Source organism: Gorilla gorilla, chromosome 7, assembly GCF_029281585.2.
Source record: "Gorilla gorilla gorilla isolate KB3781 chromosome 7, NHGRI_mGorGor1-v2.1_pri, whole genome shotgun sequence".
NCBI classification, from domain to species: Eukaryota; Metazoa; Chordata; class Mammalia; order Primates; family Hominidae; genus Gorilla; species Gorilla gorilla.
The window spans coordinates 41,610,591-41,630,197 of NC_073231.2; the positions used below are offsets into that span (position 1 = coordinate 41,610,591).

Sequence of the window (19,607 nt, forward strand, 5' to 3'; positions counted from 1 at the left end):
TTTCTTTTTCTGTCTCTTCTCCTTTTTTATATTCCCATTACATGTATGCTACTCCTTTTGTAGTTGTCCCACAGTTCTTAGATATTCTGTTCTTTTTTATCAGTTTTTTTTTTTTTTAATTTTTGCTTCTCAGTTTTGGAAGTTTCTGTTGTCCTATCATTAGACTCCAAGATTCTTTCCTCAGCTATGTGAAGTCTACTAATGAGCCCATCAAAGGCATATTTTCTTTCTGTTTTTGATCTTTATCATTTTAAAATTATTTCCTAGAATTTTAATCTCTCTGCTTAAATTTCCTATCTGTTCTTGTCTGTTGTCTAATTTTTTCATTACAGCTCTGACAGCTCTGAGCATATTAATCATAGACTTTATTTATTTTCTTTTTTTGAGACGGAGTCTCACTCTGTTGCCCAGGCTGGAGTGCAGTGGCACGATCTCGGCTCACAGAAACCTCCACCTCTCGGGTTCACGCCATTCTCCTGCCTCAGCCTCCTGAGTAGCTGGGACTACAGGTGCCTGCCACCATGTCCAGCTAATTTTTTTGTATTTTTAGTAGAGAAGGGGTTTCACCGTGTTAGCCAGGATGGTCTCGATCTCCTGACCTCATGATCTGCCTGCCTTGGCCTCTCAAAGTGCTGGGATTACAGGCGTGAGCCACCACGCCTGGCCTCAATCATAGACTTTTAAAAAGATTTCTGTTCTGATAATTCCAACCTCATGGCCATAGGTAAGTCCGGACCTTATGCTTGCTCTGGCTCTTCAAACTGTGTGTTTTGCCTTCTAGTATGCCTTGTAATTTTTTTTCATAGCTGATTATAATGTTCTGAGTAAAAGAAACTGTGATAAACAGGCCTTTAGTGATGTCATAATACGGTGTGGAAAAAGGGGATGTGTTCTATAAGCCTGTGATTAGGTCTTAGTCTTTTGGCGAGCCTGTGACCTGGACTGTGAACTTTACCAGTGCTGCTCTTTTTTTTCCCCTCCTTAGGTGGTACAGGGCAGCCTTCCAACATGTGAAAAACTAGAGGACCCTGGAGCTGGGTATTTTTTTCCCCAGGCAGATCAGACTCTGATAAAACCTCAGAAGGTTAGGCTCTGGTAAAATAGTCTCCCTTGAGTTTAGGCCCTTTAAAGGAGAACAGACTATTCAGCTTTTTAGAAATTATTATTTTTTTTTTGAGACAGGGTCTTACTGTCACCCAGGCTGGAGTGCAGTGATCTAAATCATGGCTCACTGCAGCCTTGACCTCCTGGGTTCAAGTGATGCTCCTATTTCAACCTGAGTAGCTGGGACCACCGGCATGTGCCACCATGCGTGGCTAATTTTTTTGTAATTATTTGTAAAGATAGGATCTCACTATGTTGTCCAGGCTGGTCTCAAACTTCTGGGCTCAAGTGATCCTCCCACCTCTGGCTTATTTTACAATAGTTTTTTCCCCTCCTCCTACCAGAAGCACAAGAGGACTTTCTCATCTGATACTTACCTTGAGGACCTAGTAGTTAGAGCTCCTAAAGGTCAAACTCATAAAAGTATGTATCCCCCCCAACTATGACTGGGTACCCTTGGAGTTTTTAATTCTCAAAGTTGTTTCACACTGAGCCTTCAGCAATTTGCCAATTACAGTTTAATTTTTTCTACCCCCACAATGGTTGCTGTGGAGGTTTCTGCTCATGGATCTCTGCTTCAGTAAGTTGTGGTTCTATCTGTTTCTCTAATTTGGGGATCCTCTCTGTCTCTCCAACTTTAGGGCAGTGGTTTGCCCTGTGACCTCACTTCTCTGATCTAAGAAGAGTTGTTGATTTTTTTTTAATGGGTTTAGCTTTTTACTTTTAAGTATGGATTGGCAACTTCTAAGCTTCTTATATGCCAAATGGAAAAGTAGAAGTTCTCAAAACAACTATTTTTATACTAATATTTTATTGATTTATATAGTATTAAGTATTATAATTAAATGCTAAGTATAACTTAGTGTTAAGGAATTGACTTAGTCAATAAGCAACTGAAATGGTGGGAGAAAATATACACGAGTACATAAGAAACTAAACTACTAATTTGGAGTCTTCATTGTTCTCTGGGCATTAGTGAATATGTTTTGACAGAAGGAATAGAAACTATGATCATCCAGAAAGTCAGTTAAATGACAGTTAAACTTCTGGTAGATAAGTGTGTTCAAGTGTCTACATATGCATTCACATTTAAATATAGGCTTCTACATAGTACCTTTTTCTTTTAATGTTTTATTATAGATTTACCACTTGTTTATAAACGTTACCTGAAAACAAATATATCTGCTTAATATTTTATTTTATTTTCCATCATCTATTTTACCATTCCATTATTAGCTTTCTTTTCTATTTTAGCTGTTTTCTTTATGTAGATAAATTTTGAACAAGACTCAATTTACTTGACCTTTTAATTGGCATTTACTATGGACCACCACTTCCTCAAAACGATCCATTCTCTTGGCTTTCCTTCTAACTCTCTGGCTTTACTATTTGTCTATTTGACATCTGTTCCTGAATCTTTGAAAGTCAGCTCAAACATCATCTGTTTAAAACCTAACACATAATTTATACACTCCACCTCTTCTTCTATTTCCTATCTCAATGGCAACACAATACTGATGGTAACCAGCTTACCATAGTTAGGCTTATAATTTTTGAATTTACAATGGGCTTATTGGAATGTAAACCCATTGTAAGTCAAGGAGCATCTGACTCTTTTGTTGTACTCACCAGACAACTCAAGAATGATCCTTGATATGTCCATCTTGCTTAATTTTTATTTTCAAACCACATTAAATTTGCTTCCTATTTCTTAAATCTATTCATGTATTTCTAGATTCTCTCTTACCATCAAGTGCAATAAATAATTATCTTAAGCACTGACTATGTAATAGCCTCTTAAAGATTCACCCATATACTTTCTTGAATCTCTTCAAACCATCTGGCATATGGCTGTTAATATGACCATTGAAAAAAGTAAACTAGAAAAACTATTCCCATGTTTGTAAGTACAAATACATTAATTATTGCTTTTAGGATTGATACAAAACTTCTTAAAATATCCTTAAGGCCACACATAATTTGGTCTCTTCCAGCCCTGGCTTTATGTCAAACCAGTTCTGTCTCTTCCTCTCTCAGCCATATTCCTACTTTCCCTTGCTCTCTTCTTTCTAGCCACATACAGGCCATGATCCCTCTCTCTTCAAAGTAGTCACCTATACTGTTTGCTACTGAATCCCCCTTTTCCCTAAGGTACTTATGATTGAGATCTCTTGTGAAGTATCCTTCTCCGGGAAGTATTCATTGAGGTTTTTAAGTAAAATCTTCTTGTATAGGCTTCATGGCAGCATATATCTTGTATTCATAACAGTTCTCAAATTGGGAATTGATTGCTGTTACTGGATTAATGTTTTTGCCACCAAATAATAAACTTCTTGAGGGAAGGAGCCACGTATGATTTTGATCCCTGTTGTATTCCTAATACTAAATGGCACATGGTAAATGCTCAAATATTTGATCAAAGAATAAATGACTTTAACTTAAACTAAGAATTAACTAATAAGTCATACTATAATCTGCTAAGCTACTTGACAAATGGTAAAAATTGTAGCAATTGAGATAGAATTCCAGGAACAATATACGCCTTTTTCAAATTTCATACAGAGTAGATTTTCTAAAAAATAAGCAGCGCATTTTAAAAGGCCCCCTAAATAAGGCTTCAGATGGCACAAGGCCATGGATAGGTTGTCATAGTGATGATCAGAAATGAAAAATATTTCTACTTTACTTGAGGTAAGGAGTTTGAGGACAGCCTGGCCAACATGGTGAAACCCAGTGTCTACTAAAAATATAAACATTAGCTGGCTTTGGTGGTGCATGCCTGGAATCCAGTTACTTAGGAAGCTGAGGCAGGAGAATCGCTTGAACCCAGGAGGCAGAGGTTGCAGTGAGCCGAGACCATGCCACTGCACTCCAGCCTGGGCAACAGACCCCATCTCAAAAAAAAAAAAAAAAAAAAAAAAAAAAAAGCAATGAAATATATTTCTAAGGGACCAACTTTATTTATAGCAAGAGACATGAGACTGAATATATTCTATGCCAAAACTTTCCAATCCTTAGAACCAGCCCTACAAAAAGAAAGAAAAAAAGAACAGAAAGGAAGCAGCAATCAGCTATGAGCAATAATTAGACATTCGTTTGCTAGCTCTAGCACATGTGACCATGAAGAGTAACTGTGAACCATATTGACTTTCTCTCCTGAAAAGAAAAATATGAAAAAAATTCAGAAGAAAACTGTCCTATCACAAAGAATACAGAAATTGGGTAAGAATGAACAGCTGTTTCATTTCATTACCTTTGCCCTTTTCCACCTTTATTTTTGGACAATTAGTTGATCTAAAAAGCAATAGTTCTCTATCAGTCAGTTTTTGCTATAAACACATACACACACAGAAAGAGAGAAAGGCATACAGTAATATGCATTTACCTTAGGTTCACAGGTATGCAGTTTGGCTGAGTTCGATTACCTCCATGTGTTTCATTCTAAGTCATAAGATGGAAGGAGCAGCTGTATGGGAGTTTTAACATATGCACAAAGATACTCCACCTTACAAGAGGTACAGCTTAAATTCCCTCCTCTTGAGTGTGGATTAGAATTAGTGACTCACTGCAAGCAACTGAATAATGAGGAAATGGCAGTGTGTGACTTCCATGTAATAAAAGACATGGCTTCCTCCTTGCTTTCTCTTACATTGATACTTGGGGGAAAGTCAGCAACTATCTTGGAAGGATATTGAAGAAAGCCTGTGGAGAAACTCATGTGGTGAGAAATTGAGGCATTCTGCCAATACCTGCATGAATAGGTCATCTTGGGAATAGATCCTCTAGTCCTGATGAAGTCCAGATTACTACAGACATGACCAACATCTTGACTGCCTCCTCATGAAAGATGAACTAGAAGCTCCCGGTTAGGCAGCTTCCAAATTCTTGATCCACAGAAACTGTACTGAAAGCATCAATTTCTTACCACATGTCTTTTGGACAAACTCAACATTAATGGACAGAGGAGCATACTTCTCTATAGTAGGCTAAATAATGCCCACCCAGATAAAAAAATTCTAATCTGAAAATGTATAAGGTAAAGGAATCTACAGATGTGATTGAATTAAGAATGTTGGTGTGATGAGTTTATTTTGGATTATCTTGGTGGGCCCTAAATGCTATCACAAGTTCCTTCTAAGAGAAAAGCAGGAGAAGACTTGACACCCACACAAAGAAGGTGATGTGAAGATGGAGGCAGAGACTGGAGCCACTAGGCCACAAGCCAAGGAACACTGAGAAATGCTGGCAGACACCAGAAGATAGAAGAGGCAAACAATGCATGCTCTCCCAGAGCCTCTAGAAATGTGAGATAATAAGTTTTTATTGTTTTGAGCCTCCAAATTTTTGGTAATTTGTTACATCAGCCATATGGAATGAAAACATCCTCTCATTTGTTGAGTTTAGATGTTAAATATTGGCTGAACAATAATCTACTCTACTTTAGCATCTTTTCAAAAATAATCAGAAAATTTAAAAGGAAGATTATGCACTGATACTAGCAAAATAAATGAACAAATGAATTAACACAAAATAGGCAAAAGGAAAATGAAGTATCTAGACCAAAGTTTAATTATCCATGAAAACAATGGAAAATGTGAAGTCTCTAAGAAACCAATGTAAAAAGAGCTAAAAACAATATAGTATGAAAGAAACCAGAAAGAAACAAATGTTCTTTGGATTTTGGGGAAATACAGAGACTAAAATAAAAACCAGAAATGAATACTCCATTAAAACAGGCATATGAAAGACAGGATGGGTAAAAACCACACAAAACGAAATTGTGTGTTTGTGTATATATATGTGTGTACACACATACACGAAAAGAAAAAGTTCAATAGAAGATTCATTTTTTATGTAATTAGTGTTTCTAAAGAAGATACTTAAAATGTAATTTAAAAATTCAAAGATAGAAGAAAACTATGCTGAAATTAAAGAAGATATAATTCTACAAATGTAAAGAACATTATGTATTTTAAGAACTTGCAAGAAAAGGAGTGGGGAAGTGGCCAAGATGGCCAACCAAAAGCAGCTAGTGTGAGTGGCTCTCACAAAGAGGAACAAAAGGGCGAGTAAATACAGCACCTTCAGCTGAAACATCCAAGTACTCGCATTGGGACTAATCAAGGAAACAACTTGACCCATGGAGAACATAGAAAACAAAGGCAGGACGACAGCCCACCTGGGCACGACACCCAGCCAGGTGAACCTCCCCTGCCCAGAGAATCGGTGAGTGAATGTGTGACCCTGGAAACCACACTCTTCCCACGAATCTTTGCAACCTCGAGTTGGGAGATCCCCTCTTGAACCCACTCCACCAGGGCTTTCAGTCTAATACACAGAGATACGGTAGTCTTGGCAGAGCAGCTGCTCAGGCACATGTTGGAGAACCAGGAACTGTAGATATTCCAGCTTCAGGCTTCCCGGCAAAAGTAACTGCAACTCCAGAAAAGCAGCAGATTAGATCCTTGTGCATACCCTTAGGAAAGAGGCTGAATCCAGTGGGCCAAGCAGCGATGGTCTGTGGGCCCTACTTACGTGGTGCCTCAAAGGATAAGACACATTGGCTTGGAATTCCAGCCAGCCACCAGCAGCAGTGTTGTGCCTACCTGGGACAGAGTTCCCAGGGAGAGGGGAAGGCCACCATCTTCACTGTTTGGGCAAGTCACCTTTTTCAGCCTGCAGACTTTGAAGAGTCCAAACCGATCGGGCAGAAGGGATCCCCCAACACAGCACAATTGCTTTACCAACACGTGGCCAGACTGCTTCTTTAAGCAGGTCCCTGAGCCATCCCTCCTTATTGGGCAGGACCTCCCAACCAGGGCCTCCAGCCATCCCCGCTGGTGTTCTCTGGCCTACAGAGATTTGAAAACTCCCTGGGACAGAGGTTCCAGAGGGAGGGGTGGGCTGACATCTCTGCTATTTGGGTACTGAACCTGTCCAGCCTGTGGGCTTTGGAGAGCCCAAGCCAACAGGCGGTGAAGCGTTACCCCAGCACTGCACAGCTGCTCTACAAAAGCATGGCCAGACTGCTTCTATAAGTGGGTCCCCGATCCTCTTCCTCCTGACTGGGCAAGACCTCCCAACCAGGATCTCCAGCCACCTCCTGCAGGTGCGTTCCACCTGGCAACAGGTTCATACCTCCCTGGGCCAGAGCTCCTAGAAGAAGTGGCAGGCTGCCATCTTTGCTGTTTTGCAGCCTTCACTGGTGATACCTTCAGCTACCGGAAAATCCAAGGCAACTAGGGACTGGAGTAGACCCCCAGCAAACCACAGCAGCCCTATGGAAAATTGGCCAAATTGTGCCAGGGGGAAAAAATAAAAGGTAGGCAACGTCGAACATTGAAGGTAGATTAGATAAGCTCACAGAAATGAGAAAGAATCAGAGCAAGAACGCTGAAACCTCAAAAAGCCTGAGTGCCCTCTTTCCTCCAGCTGACCTCATTACCTCTCCAGCAAGGGTTCAAAATAGCCAGTATAGAGAAGAACTCAATCCTCCCGATAGGGCTGAAAAACACACTACAAGAATTTCATAATGCAATCACAAGTATTAATAGTAGAATAGACCAAACAGAGGAAAGAATTTCAGAGCTTAATGAAATATGGCAGGCAGACAAATGTAGAGAAAAAAGAATGAAAAGGAATGAACAAAACCTCCGAGAAATATGGAATACCACATCACACCAGTCAGAATGGCTATAATTAAAAAGTGAAAAAATAACATGCTGGCAAGGTTGTGAAGAAAAAGGAATGCTTATACACTGTTGGTGGGAATGTAAATCAGTTCAGCCATTGTGGAAGATGGTATGGCAATTTCTCAAAGACCTAAAGACAGATATACTATTTGGCCCAGCAGTCCCATTACTGGGCATATACCCAAGGGAATATAAATCATTCTGTTATAAAGACACATGCACATGTATGTTCATTGCAGCACTATTGACAATGGCAAAGACATGGAATCAAACTAAATGACCATCAATAATGGACTGGATAAAGAAAATGTGGTACGTATACACCATGGAACACTATGCAGCCACAAAAAAGAATGAGATCAATGAGATCATGTCCTTTGCAGGGACATGGATGGAGCTGGAGGCCATTATCCTTAGCAAACTAATGCAGGAACAGAAAACCAAATACCACATGTTCTCACTTATAAGTGGCAGCTAAATGATCAGAACACATGGACACATACAGGGGAACAATACACACTGGGGCTTTTTGGAGGATGGAGGGTAGGAAGAGGGAGAGGATCAAAAAACAATTAATGGATACTAGGCTTAATACCTGGGTGATGAAATAATCTATACAAAAAAACCCCACGACACAAGTTTACCTATGTAACAAACCTGCACTTGTACCCCTGGACTTAAAATAAATGTTTAAAAAATAGAGAAAGAAAAAGACACTAAAAACATGAAAAGATATGAAAGCATATAACTCACTGTAAAGATAAAGCATAAAATTCACCATAAAGATAAAATATAGTCAAATTCAGAGGGCTGTAATGAATTTGTATGTAATTATAGTGTATACTGTAATTATAGTTTATAAGTTACTTTTCCTCTACTATAAGAGTTAAAAGACAAAAGTATTAAAAAATAACTTTACCTAAAAAAAAGAACTTAGCCAGTGTCATGTTTTATACTAGAAAATACTGCAGTTCAGTCTTATAATCCTGGCTTTTCTCTTTTGATTTTCCATATTTATAAAATATTTGAAGAAATTTGTTTCTTATGTACATCTTGACATACGTGATATATGATTTGTTTATTTTTATTTTTTATTTTTTTCTGAGACAGAGTCTTGCTCTGTTGCCCAGGCTGGAGTGCAGTGGCGTGATCTCGGCTCACTGCAAGCTCCGCCTCCTGGGTTCAAGCGATTCTCCTGCCTCAGCCTCCCAAGTAGCTGAGATTACAGGCATGTGCCACCACACCCGGCTAATTTTTTCTTTTTTTTTTTTGTATTTTTAGTAGAGATGGGGTTTCACCATGTTGGCCAGGCTGGTCTCGAACTACTGACCTCACGATCTACCCACTTTGGCCTCCCAAAGGGCTGGGATTACAGGCGTAAGGCACCGTGCCTAGCTGTGATTTGTTTCTTATTTGCATCTGGACATATGTGACATGTGAATAAGAAATAATTATTGTGACTTTGGTCAAGTAATTCTATTCTTTGTTAAATCAAAAGATGGCCATCTAAGTTTCTTTCCAACACCATGTATCTATAATTCTTACTCTGAGCCATTCTTCTGATAGGGCATGAATGAAAAGAATTTTAGAAAGCAACAGTAATTGGCAGTCATATAGATCTATATTAGATGCATTAATAAAATGTACTAAGGTCGATGAATTAATAACTGTGACCTCTATAGGAGTCAACCTTTTAAGGGTATAGTAACACATTTACATTCCCTATCAAGCATTAGGTAAAAAAAAATCAACTGGTGTAACATTATCTTTCTGTGGATCTGCCAAAAATAAGTTTTATTAATAACCTAGAACAGCCACCTAGCCAATATGGCTTTTTAAATATTCATGTGTCATGCAATTTGCTAACATGTTGCAAAAAATTGGCATTCATTATGTGACATATTGTCTCATACGATATTTTTGGTGAATTGGAAGATAACATATAGAGTAGCTACACATGTTTCACCTTCTTTTTTGAAGGATGACATGGTAAAAATTAAATACTCTATGTTTTATCAAAGTAAAAATTATGTATGAGTTATTGTCCTTGGGGTAAGGGGAAGTCAACATGAAAATGACTTAATAGGCAAATATTAATTATCCACTAAATTTTCAGGAATATGTACAATGGCAATGTGAAGACAGTTATTGAAAATGTATCTTTTACACTTGAGATGTATGTATTCAGACACTTCTTGCAGATAAAACTGATAGTATATACATTTTAAAATCAGGGTAAACCCAGACATCATCATGCTTTTCACAGGTGATAGGAGTAATGAATACTTTTCTGAGAGGCAGATGAGGATTCAAAGCCCATGACTAAATCCTGCCATTGCTCCACTTCTTATCCTGTTTCTCTGGAGACATTACATAGGCTAAGATTGCTTTTAGTCCTAGAAGCTCTGATAGCATGGAGTTGCTAGTTTGCTGGACAGAGCTAGTCCAACCCGGTGCATAAGAAAATCTGAAACCTTAGGAGGTTTTTCCTAATATCAACTAAATTATTGATTTAGATAATCTCTACCTTCTTCTACTACATTCCTTGTAAATGAAAAAAAAAATAGCGCACATACCAGTCTTCTTTCTCACTCCTATGTTTATAATACACACATATACAATTACACTGTCTCAGGAAAATTCTACCTCAACCATCCCAGAAAATTGGATTGCTAAAAATGTTGTGAATAAATTTCAACCTAATTCTCACTGTCAATTTCAAAGTACTGTCTAATGCAGATGGTTTTATATTCCTTGCACATCCAATTAATTAGTTGTGACTGTTGAAAATACTATGTTGATTATAAGCCTGTAGTCTCAGCTCAACTGAAAAGAGTGTAAAACAGACAACTGATATGAAGGGGTAAAGGGTTTAGGTATGTTATACATTTGTGATTCTTTCTCTTATGTGTTGAGCTTTGTATGGATCCCTTCATTCTAATATAAAATCATTTTCTTGTTATTTGTTGATGGCAGGAAATTTGACTGAATAACCTCTTAAGTTCATCTCAACTTAATGACTTCACATTTTATAATACTTTGTCTATAAAGCATAACTTCTAAAATAGGTACTTCTATTTCCCTAGATGAGCCAGATTCTCTTAGAGAATTCTGGGATTCAATTATGGGATCTGGGAGGGGCTCTAAATATGGGAGGATTTGTGTATACACTTATTTATCCTTCAACTATAGAAAATGATTCCTCATGCTTAGTCAGCTGAGCCAGGCAAAACTTATTTTCCTTAAAATGCACATATAAATACCAGATATGATAAGATTATTATTTTTTATAATTACAAGATATTAGAAAAGTACTCATTTTTAACCATATTATTTTATGTTATTTATTACAGGACAGCATGAAAGAAATTGGTAGCAATTGCCTGAATAATGAATTTAACTTTTTTAAAAGACATATCTGTGATGCTAATAAGGTAATGATAATTATTTGGAGTTTGTCATTCAAGCTTGATTTTATAGAAGCTTCTATTTTTTGTGCCTCTGTTAGACAATTATATGAATACTATTAATATTTGCAGCCTGATCACATAATTCCCATTGATTAAATCATGCTATGGCCCAATTTTATATTTTTGTTTTACAAATAGTCCTGTGCTTATTAAATAACAAGTTTTTTTCTGTTTTACCATTCTATTTTTTACCTTGAAAATACTAGAATTGTCGAATTCAAAGACACACCTATCTCTTATTTCTAATTTTCTTTCTTTTTTTGTTTTTTTGGAGGCAGAGTTTTGCTCTGTCACCAGGCTGGAGTGTAGTGGTGTAGTGGCGCAATCTCAGCTCACTGCAAACTCCGCCTCCTGGTTTCAAGCGACTCTCCTGCCTCAGTCTCCCGAGTAACTGGGTCTACAGGCATGCACCACCACACCCAACTAATTTTTGTATTTTTAGTGGAGACGGGGTTTCACCATGCTGGCCAGGATGATCTCGATCTCCTGACCTCATGATCCGCCTGCCTCCGCCTCCCAAAGTGCTGGGATTACAGGCGTGAGCCACGGTGCCTGGCCTCTAAATTTCTTATACAGAAAATACTTGTTAATGTGAATTCTTGCACACATACAAATATAAGTCATTGGTATAATTTAGTTGGAAGCGTCTTGAAAATTTTTCTTTCAATATTTGCTTATCTCTAAATGATTACCACATCTAGTTGTTATAATATTACACTTTAAAAAACCTAAAAAGTTTACGTCATTTCTCCCTACAGAAACAGGTGTGCTATTTCATAGTCTTTTAAAAACTCACAGTAGCTAAGTTAGCCTCATGGCATCTCACAACCATAAATTCTTTTTTAAAAATTTCTTAATTTAAATATCTGCAAAACTTATGTTTTAGGTGACTACAGTCCTTTATTTTCTTATTATCAGCTATTCTTCCATAGCTCAAAAGATGCAAGAAATACTAAGAAAAAACCACACATACCTCTTATAATACATTGTTGCTTCCAGAAGGCTTCTCCTTCGGTTATCATGTTTAAAATTGAATAATCTTCTAACATGTTCACACATCAGCGATAAGATCACATAAGCATAATAGAGAAAACAAACTGTAAAAGTCAAGATAATTATTAAACCAAGTTCTAAGAACTTTATGCTGTCACCTAGGAGCCAAACAGTTTTAGTTCTGTTACTTGTCAATCACATGATTAACTGGAATAGAAAGCTGGGGTGGAGGCGGGGCATTACCTAGCAACATAGCTCAAGCTCTAGGCTCCTTAAGAAAGCTTATAATTTCTTAATATTTTATTTGAACCATGGCCCTTCTGACTTTTTCCTATAATAGGAAGGTATGTTTTTATTCCGTGCTGCTCGCAAGTTGAGGCAATTTCTTAAAATGAATAGCACTGGTGATTTTGATCTCCACTTATTAAAAGTTTCAGAAGGCACAACAATACTGTTGAACTGCACTGGCCAGGTAAGCTAAGGACTATTTACTTTGAATAAAAATATTAACTACTCCTGTGCCAAGATACCACTATTCTCTGATGATCATATCCATTATCATAGAATCCTAAGTGTTTATTATCATCTAAAGTTGAAGTATATTTACTCAATCCTAGAAGAGGAAAGGCTCAGTTTGGAAATACCTATTTATCTCTTGGCTAGAGTGAATTGTTTGTGAAAGGGGAGTAAAAAATAAATAAATAAATTCTTCATTGCCATAATAACTTCCAAGGATACTAGGGTGATATATTTGGTGGGGAATGGTAAATTTCTATATCTAAAACTTATTAATAGCTTTAATCCATATATGTACACATTTACAAGAACTCCTAGTCAATAAAACAGGAAATCAAATGTATTTAACAAATATCTTTATAGGCTTAAACTAGACATAAACATGTCCAACAATTTTCCCTTCTTTAAATAATTTTGATACAAATAGGGCTAATATTTTCCTACTCTTCTACTAGTGGTTATGAACTAAAACAACAAAACCAAATACAGAAGACATCATCTAGAGACTAGACAGCAGTTTCCTTATCTACAAAATGCAGAAAAACATAATATCTACATTGTAGGATTTGAAAGGATTAAATGGCATAACACATGTAAAGTGCTTAGTACTAAAAAGTTTTCAATATTTAATACAGTGCTTTATTTTATTTGTATTATTTACCTCTTTTTGGATTTTACCAGCTGCCACACAAAATCAAAAGGTTATTTTATGGTTTTAAATGTTTTCTTAAATAACACTTTTATGACTTAAAAAAGAATTTTTTTTGTTTGAGCACTAGTAGTTTCCCATAGAAGGTAAAATGGTAAGATTATCTTTGAATCCTATTGACATGATAAAAATGTAGATTATCTATTATATAACTTGGATAGCCTCATTTATCATTGCTTTATGTACTTGATGGAAGCCAGTCTCCTCTTAGTGTGCTGGATTTGCCAAGCTTATTTCCAAACTTGCGTCCTTACGTTTGTCCCCTAGAGAGCATTTCTACTTTTTTTTTCTATAAATTGCATCTATTTTGTTCTATGCCTTCAAGGCTCAGCTCAAGATTCATGAAGACTTCCTACTCTAATCTACCATTTCTTCATTCCTACTTAATAGTGGTTTCAAAGTACTGTCTAATGCAGATAGGTTTTATGTTGCTTGCACATCCAATTAGTTGTGACTGTTGAAAATACTGTGTTGATTATAAGCCTCCACTCTTGATTCAACTGAAAAGAGTGTAAAACGGAAAACTGATATCACCTCTTGGTCTAGTAAGAGGTAAAGGTCTTAGGTATGTTATATATTTGTGATTCTTTCTCTTATGTATTGAGCTTTGTATGGATCATCATGTTCCAAAATTAACTGTAGAGAAAGAAAATATGCAATAATTTAAATCTTTGAAATTAAATTATATTACATTGATTAACTTGATACAAGTCACCTTTTTCTTGAAATAACAAGGCAAGATGTTAAAGCAGTCAGCTACACTGAATTTTCTTAATGAGCCAGGCATGCTACAAGCTTTTTACTATTGTTTTATTTCATTTTGTTTCTGATAAGTGAAGCTTAATAAAATGTATGGCCAGGATTTAACAATTTCTTGTTAACTTTATTTTTATATTGATTAAAATTCAAGTTTTATCTCTGCTAGTATACCCTACTATGTTAATGTTTCATAACTCACAGTAGTTAACACAGTACTAGGCAGATCTACAAAATTATGGATTCTGGGTATTCAGAAGACTGAACTATCTTGCTTCTTCCTTTACCCTGATATTCCATTTCTAAATCATATTAATATTTTACTTTCTGTTTAACAATAAGAAATTTAAAGTAGAGTCTCAAATAGATTAGATGAGCTGAAGGCAATATGAAAATTAGCAATTACAAACAACTGGAGGAGCAATGAAGAAATATTCAATATTATAAATGTGACTTTGTTTTTAAGGTTAAAGGAAGAAAACCAGCTGCCCTGGGTGAAGCCCAACCAACAAAGAGTTTGGTGAGAATAATTGTATAATTTTCCTTATGGTTCATCAGGTTTTTACTCAACTTAATTCCTAATTTTTCATTTTGAATTGTTTCCTTCTTATAGCTGGTTTTGAAATAATTTATTATAACATTGATAAAAGGAGAAGCGAGTTGCCCCTCAAAAATTTGATTCCTTTAAATTGCATTTTTAAACCCACTATTTTAAAATAGAAGCTGTTAGGGCAAATACCAAAGCATGATTTTTTTTTTTTTAGAAGAAGCAGCATTAAAATATTGCAGCTAGCAGGTAAAAGAAATGAACAAATAATTTATATAGGAGAAAATAAACTAGATGACAAATACATGAAGAAAAAAAGCCATCCTTGTTAGTTTGTAAAGAAATAAAAATTAAACAATAAGGACTTATCTTATACCTCTTTTATTAGTGTAGATTGTACAGTATAAATAATATATAATAGTATATAAACATATATTTATACATATACTACTAGACATTATTAGATAAATTATACAATAATATGGAAAATATGAATGACTTAATAAGGCAGAATACTTAAATGGATCTGACTAAACTTTAAAATGATATAGGTACTAATTAGGTTGAGGCATGGAAAAATGAGCACACCTGGTTCATAAAAGTGATGGATTCTTCTTTTATATTTCCATTATTTGACCAATAGCTACATGGCAACATGGAAATTCCTTACTCTTTTCAGAAAAGCAAAGTGAGCCTGTACACTCTGAGATTTAGGAAATTCTAGGGATTCTATGCAAAGTGGAACATCTGAAGTGAATACAGAAGCTAAAAGCAATATAATCACCCTGAAGGCTTTTCACTAAGAGAATTTGGAAAGTTTAGAAAAGAAAGATTGGGTGCGGTGGCTCACGCCTGTAATCCCAGCACTTTGGGGGTCCGAGGTGGGCGGATCACAAGGTGGAAAGATCAAGACCATCCTGGCCAACATGGTGAAACCCGGTGTCTACTAAAAATACAAAAATTAGCTGGGCGTGGTGCACGCCTGTAGTCCCAGCTACTCAGGAGGCTGAGGCAGGAGAATCACTTGAACCCAGGAGGCGGAGGTTGCAGTGAGCCGAGATCGCGCCACTGCACTCTAGCCTGGGCAACAGAGTGGGACTCCGTCTCAAAACAAAAAACAAAAAACAGAGCAAAAAAAAAAAAAAAAAGAAAAGATAACAACTATTTTCCCAGGATGCAGGGGTAAAACCAAGATTCTCTGTTTTTTACTTTTTAGTGAATGCTTATTCTCAGTGTATAAGGAAAAGTATGAAATTTTCACATCTGTATATTTCAAATCTGCTTAGGCAAATCAACTTCAACTTGTACTTAAAAAAATTGTCCAGGACCCCTTATTGAAAACAATATGAAAAGTTTGCCTTTATATTTCCCTTTGAGATCTGTTGTTTAATCTTTGAAATGTATTCTTTAAAAAGTATGTGCTAGTGTTACTAAATACATGACAAAAAGAGATCTGAATTTGTGGCCAAATTAAAAATAGGACAGAGGAGCTCAAGATTCAGTCATTATATTTACTTGACATATATTTACTTGACCTTAGCAGCTTATTTATCTTCTTTGCAGATCAGTTTCTTCATCTGTGAAATGAGTTCAAATCATCAAGTTCATACGATGATAAAGCAAATAAAATGAAGTAAATTATGTTAAACACTGAGCACAATATATGACTGAGAGAATACCCAATAACTTGTTATCTAAATTATCTAGTTACCCAATAACTAGTTATAATAGTTTTTATATTGCTTGCACATCCATTTACTTGCTAGTGATTGTTGAAAACACTATGTTGATTTTAACCCTGAAGTCTGGGCTCAACTGTGAAGAGTGTAAAACAAACAACTGATATCACCTCCTGGTCTAGGAAGGGGTAAAAGTCACTGGTATGCTTTATATTTGTGATCAACTAGTTGTTATCTAAGTGAAGAATTACTCTACCCTGCACTATTCCCATTCTCACAGGTCAGAGGACTCAGAGAAATATAACTGAGTCTATACAGAGTTACTCCTTTATATGTCTGTTCATGCCAAGTATCTCTTTCTTCCTACAGGTTGTACAGGTAGCCCTTTTTAAGATTCTTGTCAGGTGCTAAAACCTAGCTTATGAGGCAGGCATCTGACATACTCTGGTGAAGGTTAGTTGTTGCAGTAGACCTTAGGGTACAAGTTCCATCAGCTATATCCTTATTATCTTTGGCAAAATAATCTGAGTATTTTCAATGTTGATTATTCTTCCCACTAAAAATATATTTTTCTACATTAAAGAAACTCGACTGAGTAACCTACAATTACCTTTCTCATGAAATTCCAAACAGTGTCATTATGTCCACTGTTAAACTGTGAAAATGGCGGTCAGCTGATATAGCTCTTTGGAGAATCCTAAGTCTTTAATCACACCAACCTTGAATTTTCTACATGTCAGTTATCACAAGGATAGTTAGAAATCATCATCTTTAAAATGTCACACAGGATTCTACCTTTTCATTGCACCAGTTTTTCAGTATAAAGTAATATGATGAAAAATAGTATTTTAAAATATATATTTTTGTAAAAATGTGAAGTTTAAACTTTTAAAACTCTATTCTCTAGGAAGAAAATAAATCTTTAAAGGAACAGAAAAAACTGAATGACTTGTGTTTCCTAAAGAGACTACTACAAGAGATAAAAACTTGTTGGAATAAAATTTTGATGGGCACTAAAGAACACTGAAAAATATGGAGTGGCAATATAGAAACACGAACTTTAGCTGCATCCTCCAAGAGTCTATCTGCTTATGCAGTTTTTCAGAGTGGAATGCTTCCTAGAAGTTACTGAATGCACCATGGTCAAAACGGATTAGGGCATTTGAGAAATGCATATTGTATTACTAGAAGATGAATACAAACAATGGAAACTGAATGCTCCAGTCAACAAACTATTTCTTATATATGTGAACATTTATCAATCAGTATAATTCTGTACTGATTTTTGTAAGACAATCCATGTAAGGTATCAGTTGCAATAATACTTTTCAAACCTGTTTAAATATTTCAAGACATTAAATCTATGAAGTATATAATGGTTTCAAAGATTCAAAATTGACATTGCTTTACTGTCAAAATAATTTTATGGTTCACTATGAATCTATTATACTGTATTAAAAGTGAAAATTGTCTTCTTCTGTGCTGGAGATGTTTTAGAGTTAACAATGATATATGGATAATGCCCATGAGAATAAGAGAGTCATAAACCTTAAGTAAGCAACAGCATAACAAGGTCCAAGATACCTAAAAGAGATTTCAAGAGATTTAATTAATCATGAATGTGTAACACAGTGCCTTCAATAAATGGTATAGCAAATGTTTTGACATGAAAAAAGGACAATTTCAAAAAAATAAAATAAAATAAAAATAAATTCACCTAGTCTAAGGATGCTAAACCTTCGTACTGAGTTACATTGTCATTTATATAGATTATAACTTGTCTAAATAAGTTTGCAATTTGGGAGGTATATTTTTAAGATAATAATATATGTTTACCTTTTAATTAATGAAATATGTGTATTTAATTTTGACACTATATCTGTATATAAAATATTTTCATACAGCATTACAAATTGCTTACTTTGGATAACATTTCTCCTTTGATAAAATAAATGAGCTATGTATTAACACTGCCAGATTCAGTTAATAAATCTCAACAGAATTTTTAAGATGAGATTTTTAATACTTCACTGCTCTTTAATTTTCTACTTTCATTGAATATATGACCTTTAATAGCCTATTACCAACAATCAATATAAGACATTACCTTCTATGTTAAATTTTAGTCTTTTAAAAGAAACTTGTCTGGAAATGTCTGCAGTCTTCATTCACTGATAAAGGGAAATGGAAACACTATTCTAAGCAGGCCAGAATCTACAAATAGCTGTCAGTTTGCATTGCACTGAAATCACATCCTTCATGTTCTTTCTCAGCCTCATCACCATCTAGTTACGTGCTGATGGGCTTTATTTGATCTACAGAAGATGCTCTGGTGACACACTCAGTGTGTGTTGGTAACACCTTCCTGCCTTCTGTCACTTTCCTTGACCCATATGACATTTCACCTTCACTGGTGCGATAGCTGTATAGAATTGTATACACTTCCATACCATTTACTGAACTGCCCCATTAACAGGACTTTGAGTCAAGTATTTTTTTCTGTTTGGTTATCACTGTTAACTCCAGAAAGATGAGTTGACTAACATTTTTTAGAAGCAAATGACTCTTCACCAAGCTTTCTTTCTTCAGATGGACTTTTCTAAGTAGGTTATGCTCCTTCCATCATAAAACATGGTCAACCATGTGGTACACCTCTACCCTGATTACTGGAGATATTGGTAAACCATTAGTTAGAGAAATGAGGGAATTTACATTTCTAAAGGTAAACTCTTGAAACTGTCCTTGAAAATGTTACCTTCAAGGCTATCTATAATGTTCCCTAACAGTGTTAAAAAAATATATTCTCTCTGATGTTGTGGTAAAATAAGGGTCAATATTTTTAAATGCTTGTTTAAAAACGCCATTAAAATTTTCTTCCTTGGTTTCTGTCATTTGTTATAGTAGATTTGAATTTTTGAGAAAATTGGACTCAAACAGTGTACTCAGCTTGTACTGTGTGCCAAACGTTTGGAAAAATTACCCACACACTTATGGTTGCATTTCCCTTCTTTGTTTCCTAGCCACTAGCAAGATAGGTTGGCTAATAATGATTTGGGAGAGTGTAAGTATATCTACTCCACAATTAGAGACTTATCTCAATAAACATTTTCTTTTAAATATATATTTAAATGCTTTAAGTCA

At 35.7% G+C, this 19,607-nt stretch overlaps 1 protein-coding gene across 2 annotated transcripts in view; it reads left to right on the plus strand.

Moving 5' to 3' along the window:
• IL7 (interleukin 7) overlaps nt 1-19,357 on the plus strand; it is a 73,728-nt gene extending 54,371 nt beyond the window's left edge. Inside the window, exons 3-6 of one of the 2 annotated variants that reach the window (XM_019032740.4) lie at nt 11,150-11,230; nt 12,600-12,731; nt 14,707-14,760; nt 17,374-19,357. In XM_019032740.4, the coding sequence (XP_018888285.1) occupies nt 11,150-11,230; nt 12,600-12,731; nt 14,707-14,760; nt 17,374-17,493 (387 nt within the window). In that variant the 3' untranslated portion in view covers nt 17,494-19,357. The remainder of the gene's footprint in view (nt 1-11,149; nt 11,231-12,599; nt 12,732-14,706; nt 14,761-17,373) is intronic. The other variant, XM_019032741.4, reaches the window with a different exon arrangement.
• Nucleotides 19,358-19,607: the final 250 nt, after the last annotated feature.